A 7,711-nucleotide genomic window follows, 5' to 3' on the forward strand; every position below is an offset into this window, starting at 1 on the left:
AAAACCCACTTCATCGCCCCAAATTTTACGTCACTCGAAAGGCCGAAAAGCGGCGCTGTGTTACTCCATAACGTGCACCGTGGGCTGTAGACTATATATCCCCTCACACCCATTTGTAGAGTCAGAAAAAATGCCACGGCTAGGAAGCTGCCCCCGCCGCTTACTCCACCAAAGAAAAGTAAAAACTCTAGCAAGGATGGTAACTTCTGTAACCTCATTTTATGGGGATTACATAGGAGCACTTACGCCCTGAAAAAAAAAAAAAAAAAATACGAAGAAAGATGCGAAGCAAAATGCCAAGCAGAACACCTACCCAATCTGCTAATCTGAAAATGCGTGCAACAAGTTCTGTTCACCCGCCTACCCGTTTGTGCGCTTTAAAGGGGGGGGTAATATACGGCGGCAGCGCCAAAGATCCTCGAGTGGAACCTCAACAAGGGAGATTGCCTCGCTTCGCCTCGCCTGGCCTCAACACGCTGCGCTGCCACACCAACGGTTCTCGCCACGCACCCTTTCATTATCTTCACCCGTTCGGGCACGGCGAGTCGCACACAAGCAACATAAACATGGGTACACCGTTGAGGGGGGGAAAACATAAAAAAGCAGAACAACGGTTAGATAAAACAGACAATATGGTGCCAACCCGTAATATTGACTAGAGAATCGTCGCAAGGACAAGGAGGCTACCCCGCGATGTGTGCCCCTCTTGCCTCCTCTTCCGTTGCTTCCTCCTTCATAGGTCAAGTTGCCGCTTAAACGGAGCAGTGCTGATTCGAACTGATCCGTAGTGATTACCACCCATTAAGCTTCTATCCCGCCCGAACGAGTTACGCATGCAGAGTACACATCTATGTAGACGTATGTCTTTGCATAGCTACCCATGAGCAAATAACTCATTAAATAACTCATTACATGTGCGCGCCGAGCTTCTGTATTCACAGAAGAGGGGGCATGGCGTTGGCACGCCGAGGTGAAATTTAAAAAAATGACAAAAAAATGACAAAAAATGACAAAAAAGGACCAAAAAGTGACAAAAAAGTGACAAAAAAATGACGAAAAAAAAAAAAAAAAAGATACCATTTTTTTTTTATTTTAACATCATGGGGGGATTTCAAAAAAACGTCAACCGCGACAAAATTGGAGAAGAAGTCTAATTATCCCATCCGTGTGAAGGTAGGAACCCCCAGAGCACGTGACACAGCCAAAGTGCCCCTATGCATATTTCCGTATCAGCTCCTTCACTTTCTCGTTTTTGTTCGTTTGGACGTATTTCATGTCCATGATGTATTTGTATTTGAGCTCTTCGTAGTTTTTCTGCAGACGGGGGAGGAGGGGCAAAAAATGAAATGGAGGAAAAAAAGGCAATAATAGTGGATGGGCAGATGGACGGATGGCCAGAGGGGCAGATAGACAGTTGGTCGAATTGGCGCATGGCGCGTTAGACCCGCCCATTCCCTTTCTCCCTTTTTCTCGTCACCTTTAATATGTTATGGTTTGTTATCAGTTTGGTGTGCTTGTCCGCAACGACCACCCAGTTGGTGGCCTCGTCCGCCCAGGACTGCAACTGGGATTCCAAATTCTCAATTTGGATGTTTTTCTCGTTAATGATTTTTTCCTTCTCGGTCAGCAGGGAATGCATTTTTATTTGTTCGTCGTGCAGCTTGTCTACCATAAGTTCGTAGTTCTTGTCGTGTATTCTGTGTACATTGCGATCCAAATAGTCTTTCAGTTTGTCTTCCAGGCATTTTATTTCTTCTTTGTACTGCTTCACGCTTTTGACGTTTTCGTCTGAGCAAAGAGGGGGAAGAGCGGAATGAGTGGTGCGCAAAATGGGGAGTCAGCCAGCGGAAAGGGGCAAAGCGCGATGTAGCACAGCCGACTGGACACATCCAACTGGACGCAGCCGTTTCGACACATCCGGCTCGACACAGCCGCTTCCGCATAACTGACTAAATCATTCCTGCATTCTCCACTTTGTACACACAAAAGGAAAGGGAACCATTCTGTCCCCTTTGTTACCTTTACCATTGAGTAAGTCCAGCAGCCGCGCTCGTTCCTTCTGAAACAGCTTCTCCTTTTCGTCCTGAATTGTTCAGAAAAAAAAAAAAAAAAAAACAGCCAAATGGAGTGAACATTCTGACCAGTTCAGGTATTTTTTTCTTCTTTTTCTACTTTTTAGGCTTTTTTCTTTTTTTTTTTCCTTTTGGCTAGCTGATGCAAACTTCCCACAGGCGCAGAACAGAATGAACGCGTCTTACCATCATTTGGCTGTTTCTTCTTTCGAATTCTTTTAGGAGGGCATCCTTCTTTGCCAGCTCCGTCGTCAAGTCTTTCATCTTCCTTTCGCTTTCGAGAACGCCATTCTTCATGTCCGCGACGCTTTGTGTTATTTTGGCCAAATTGCTATTTAAGCTGCGTAGTGGAAGTTACACACAAAGTGACGGTTAGGACGCACGGTAACGCATCGTCAGAGCATTCCTCGCAAAGAGAAAAACGCATAACATTCTGTGCAGCTACAGACAGCAGTGTGATCACTCGCGCTCACCTGGTAATGATTTCGTTCTTCTTTTGCAGCTCGTAGTAGTACTCGTTTTTCTTTTTTACGATTTCCTCCACGTTTTTTAGAAGCTCCAATTGCTGCAGCGGGGAAACGGGGGGAAATCGCCGAGTGTGTCCTTTTGGGGGTGATCATCTATTTATATATATATATATCTGTCCGTTCATTTATTTATTATTTTTTTCTTTTTTTCGCTCCCCAATCTGCCTTACCTTCCTCTGGGTGACCATTTGTATTTCCACGCTCTTCTCCTTTTTTATGTACACATTGGCTAGGCTTTCTATTCTGCGGGGGGGGGAGGATGAAAATAATAATGCCATTCATAAGTCGTTCCAGTTGGCCGAACACGACATCGCCGAAATCTTCCTATTTGTAGAAGTGACCCCCCTCTTCTGCGTCTCCTCCGCATTACCTCTTCGTCATTACGTGGTTTTCCCCAAACACGTCGGAGAATACGTTCTGCGGAATGGGGAAAAAAAAAAAAAAAAAGAACGAAACCCTTTTTCGTCTTCTCCATCGGGCCCATACAACACATGCATGATGTATGCAGTATACATAGGGCGCATCTTCCGACGCATGGACGGACGCCTCGCTTTCACACGCGAAGCCTTACGTAGAGCTGCTCCATAGCGTTCTCGATGTATTTGTTCTGGTGATCCATGTCATCATCGGGTATGCCCACCTCATCCTGCTCGATCAATTTGAACCTCTCCCTCATGTGCTGGTATTTCTCGACAACTTTGCACTTTTTCTTGTAACAGTCTTCTAGTTTCTTCATTTTCGTCTTTAATTTTTTCTTACTCTCTTTTAACTGCTTTATTTCGGTCTGAAGCTTCTCATTTTGGCCTAAAAGAATGTCGCTCTGTTGTTTTTCTTTGCCCAGCGTGAGGCAGACTTCCTTGAGGTACAGGGCCAGGCTGTTTCTGAGGGTTGCGTCCTTCTCGCCTGACGCTTGCAGATTGCTCAGTCTCCGCAAAATTTCGGCGCTGCTGGAGGGGGAGGGGCCCTGGAGGGGTTCTTCTCCACGGTTGTTTAATTCATCACGGCTGCGTTGTTCGCAGTTTCTTTCTTCGTCATGGTTACTTTCGTCGTGGTTGCTTTCGTCGTGGTTGCTTTCGTCATGGTTACTTTCGTCATGGTTACTTTCCTCGTGATTGCTTTCGTCGTGGTTACTTTCCTCGTGATTGCTTTCATCGTGGTTGCTTTCGTCGTGATTACTTTCGTCGTGATTACTTTCTTCGTCGTTGCTTTCGTCGCCGTTTCTTTCCTCGTGGTTGCTTCCCTCTTTATTGCTTCCCTCGTTGCCTTCTTTGTCATGGCTTCTTCCCCCTCCGCTTCTTTCTGCGCCCCCCCCTCCTACGGCCGCGACTCCCTCTATGCGAATCGGGTACGTGTAGACGCTGATCCCCCTCGGCCTATGCAGCTCCCCGAAGGTGTGAAGCTCTCCCAAGTCTTTGCCGTATGGGAAATTGATGTGGAGCTTCTCCTCCCTCTTGAGGACATGCTTATGTGAATCCCTCTCGGTTACGTCTGTTGACTCGGATTTCACTGATCCACAGTAGTCACCGCATTTTTTATCCTTCGATTTATACACACATGGGTCGTTATCCTTGTCTACTCTGTCAAGTCTCTTCCCCTTTTGGCCTTTACGTAGGTCTAATTTTAGCAACCCCATCAGCGCTTTCTTCTTCTCCTCCTGCTCCTTCTTCTGCTGCTGCTCCTTCTTTTTCTCCTGCTCCTGCTCCTTCTTCTTCTCCTGCTCCTTCTTTTTCTCCTGCTCCCTCTTCCTCTCCTCCTCCCTCTTCCTCTCCTCCGCCTGCATCTGGCTGCTACCCAGTTTTGCCTCATTCCTTTCTCCCTCCCTGGAAATGCTTCTTTCCTCTTCCACCGCTCCACTCGCTGCACTATTATACATCCTTTGGTTCTCTCTCTTCAGTGTGTTGTTCTCTATTGGTGCATCTTCCACGTTGATTCTCCCGCTAGGTATTCCCTTCATCAGCAAGACAGAGTTGCCTCCACATCTTGGCTTTCTCCTTCCATCAAGACAGTCTTTTTTTCCGTCTTCCCCATCATTTGCTGTCTTTGAATTCTCCACATAGACTTCATCATTGAGAGTCATCTTTTTAATTAACCATTTTATTTTCTCATCATTTGGTTTATCTGGTCTCCTCATTTTGTCTACTCGAATGCCCCTTCTTACCACGGGGTCTCTACAGAATCGCGCATTGGGGGGGACTCCGTTGCCTTCCTTGAGGGTAACTCCTCCGTTGCCTTCCTTGAGGGTAACTCCTCCGTTGCCTTCTTTTGGAGGGACTCCTCCGTTGCCTTCCTTGAGGGTAACTCCTCCGTTGCCTTCTTTTGGAGGGACTCCTCCGTTGCCTTCCTTGGGGGAGACTCCTCCGTTGCCTTCCTTGGGGGGGACTCCTCCGTTGCCTTCTCCACGTTTGTGTTCCCTCCTCATACGTGCAGTTAACGCTTCATCGGCATGTGCACCCTCCTTTGGTGCAACCCTCATTGGATCTGCACCCACTCCTTTTCCGCTCCGATTATTCACCTGTTTAGTCTGCCCCGGTTTAGCCTGCCCTTGTCTAGTCTCCCCTGATTTACTCTCCCCTGGGTTACTCTCCCACGGTTTCCTTTCCCCCGGTTTACTCTGTCCCTGTATGATATCCTCCCGTCTAGTGTCCTCCCGTCTAGTGTCCTCCCGTCTAGTGTTCTCCCGTGTAGTGTCCTCCCGTCTAGTGTTCTCCCGTGTAGTGTCCTCCCGTGTAGTTTCCTCCCGTCTAGTGTCCTCCCTTGTTGGCTCCTCCCGGCTAGTTTCCTCCCGTGTAGTGTCCTCCCGTGTAGTTTCCTCCCGTCTAGTGTCCTCCCTTGTTGGCTCCTCCCGTCTAGTGTTCTCCCGTGTAGTGTCCTCCCGTGTAGTTTCCTCCCGTCTAGTGTCCTCCCTTGTTGGCTCCTCCCGTCTAGTGTTCTCCCGTGTAGTGTCCTCCCGTGTAGTTTCCTCCCGTCTAGTGTCCTCCCTTGTTGGCTCCTCCCGGCTAGTTTCCTCCCGTCTAGTGTCCTCCCGTGTAGTTTCCTCCCGTCTAGTGTCCTCCCTTGTTGGCTCCTCCCGGCTAGTGTTCTCCCGTCTAGTGTCCTCCCGTGTAGTTTCCTCCCGTCTAGTGTCCTCCCTTGTTGGCTCCTCCCGGCTAGTTTCCTCCCGTCTAGTGTCCTCCCTTGTTGGCTCCTCCCGTCTAGTTTCCTCCCTTATTGGCTGCTCCCGTGTAGTATCCTCCCGTGTAGTATCCTCCCGTGTAGTATCCTCCCGTGTAGTGTCCTCCCTTATTGGCTGCTCCCGTGTAGTATCCTCCCGTGTAGTGTCCTCCCCTGTTGGCTCCTCCCGTGTAATATCCCCCCGCGTTAGCTCCTCCCATGTTGGCTCCTCCCGTGTAGTGTCCTCTCCCGCCGTGCTCTCCTCATCCGAGTCGACCTCAAAAACGTCGCTGCCCATGGAGGAAGAATCATTAGAGCTGTACCTTTCCACCGCCTTGCTGCTGATTAGGATTTCCTTTAATACGTTCTTCGCCTGGTTGGCATTCGCGACGGAGGAGAAGGAGCAACTCGTTTCGTCCTCCTCGACATTCACTGCGCTTCCCCTGCCGCTGCGCTCTCGGAAAACGTGGATCAGGCCATTTGGAGAAGCGGCGGGTTGTTCTGATTCGCTGTCCTCCTCGGATTTCACTCCATCGGATCCCACTCCATCGGCTACCACTCCATCGGATTCCACTCCATCGGCTACCCCTCCATCGGCTACCACTCCATCGGCTACCACTCCATCGGCTACCACTCCATCGGCTACCACTACCTCGGATTCGATTCCATCGCCTTCCACACCATCCACATCCGATTCGTCGGCTTCTCCTTCCTCCCAAGACGAATCACTGAGCCCCTCCTGCCTGACCATCCCTTCATACGTCGATCCATTTTCCCCTTCTACGCTTGAAACCCTCACCCCCTGGGTTTTTCCCATCTCATTAATCACTTTCCTGTCGCTTCCTTCCATCATGGGAGGTTCCTTCTCACAGAAACGTCGCTCCTTCACATCATCTTTTATCCTTCCACTTATGGGGGTTACCAGCTTCGACGCATTCGTGGACACGCGTCGGTTTATGCTGTTAATTAGCTCCTCTATATGTTCCTCCGATGGGATGGTCTCCTCACGTAGGTCCTCCAATAAAACGGCATCCTCGCGTAGGTCCTTCAATAAAACGGCATCCTCGCGTAGGTCGTTCAATTGGTTAGTCTCCTCTCGTACTTCCTCCGATGGGAAGTCATCCTCGCGTACTTCCTCCCAGTCTGCTTCCTCCTCGTCTACGTCGTCCCTCTCTTCCCTTAGGTATCGGTATGCACTCGTCTCCTCCATCTGATCTGCTCCGTTCGGGAGTCTCGTTCTTTTCGCCAATTTGTTTGAATCGCTCACTTTATCTCCTCCATTCTGCTCTCCTCTTGTCTGGTTCGCCGACAAGCTCTCCTCCAATCGCTCTTCCAAGCTGTCTTCTAAACTCTCCGCAAGGCTCTCCTCCACCGTCTTTATTAACTTCTGCACCCTTCCCTCCGGGTCCTCCCCCCTATCGCTGACAGACATTCCGAGGAAGTCCTCTCCGATGAGGGATTCGTCTGAGTAGACCTCGTCTAAATCGCCCCCATCGGAGTAGCCATCATCTGAGTAGCCACCATCTGAGCGGTCACCATCGGAGTAGCCACCATCGGAATATGCCCCATCTGAGTGTCCCCCCTTTGTGTGTCCCCCCTTTGTGTGTCCCCCGTGTGAGTGTTCCCCCTCTGCGTGATCGCCGTATGAGTACCCCTGGTCTAGGTATCCACCCTCCGACGCCGTCTCCTGCGTTTCCCTTGCCTCTCGGTTGTTGGTGGCGCTGAGGAGATCGTCCACCAGTTCTTCCTCTCCCTCCGCTTCCAGCGCTTCGTCCACATCGTCAGCTTCCTCCGGTTCGTCACCGAATTCATCTTCTTCACCTAACACATCCGCTTCGTCACCCAATTCATCTTCTTCACCTAACACATCCGCTTCGTCACCGAATTCATCTTCTTCACCTAACACATCCGCTTCGTCACCCACTTCATCTTCTTCACTTACCGCATCCGCTTTGTCATCCA

General features: G+C 49.8%; 1 protein-coding gene across 1 annotated transcript in view; it reads right to left on the bottom strand.

Moving 5' to 3' along the window:
* Positions 1 to 1,212: 1,212 nt before the first annotated feature.
* The window catches only part of C922_00838 (hypothetical protein), a gene marked incomplete at both ends in the record, with an annotated part of 9,936 nt that continues 3,437 nt past the window's right edge, over positions 1,213 to 7,711 (bottom strand). Inside the window, 8 exons of the mRNA XM_008816450.1 lie at positions 1,213 to 1,314; positions 1,478 to 1,788; positions 2,020 to 2,083; positions 2,259 to 2,412; positions 2,546 to 2,637; positions 2,770 to 2,842; positions 2,970 to 3,016; positions 3,171 to 7,699. Coding sequence (XP_008814672.1) covers positions 1,213 to 1,314; positions 1,478 to 1,788; positions 2,020 to 2,083; positions 2,259 to 2,412; positions 2,546 to 2,637; positions 2,770 to 2,842; positions 2,970 to 3,016; positions 3,171 to 7,699 — 5,372 coding nt within the window. The remainder of the gene's footprint in view (positions 1,315 to 1,477; positions 1,789 to 2,019; positions 2,084 to 2,258; positions 2,413 to 2,545; positions 2,638 to 2,769; positions 2,843 to 2,969; positions 3,017 to 3,170; positions 7,700 to 7,711) is intronic.

The sequence above is a fragment of the Plasmodium inui genome (assembly GCF_000524495.1).
Source record: "Plasmodium inui San Antonio 1 unplaced genomic scaffold supercont1.3, whole genome shotgun sequence".
Classification (NCBI taxonomy): domain Eukaryota; phylum Apicomplexa; class Aconoidasida; order Haemosporida; family Plasmodiidae; genus Plasmodium; species Plasmodium inui.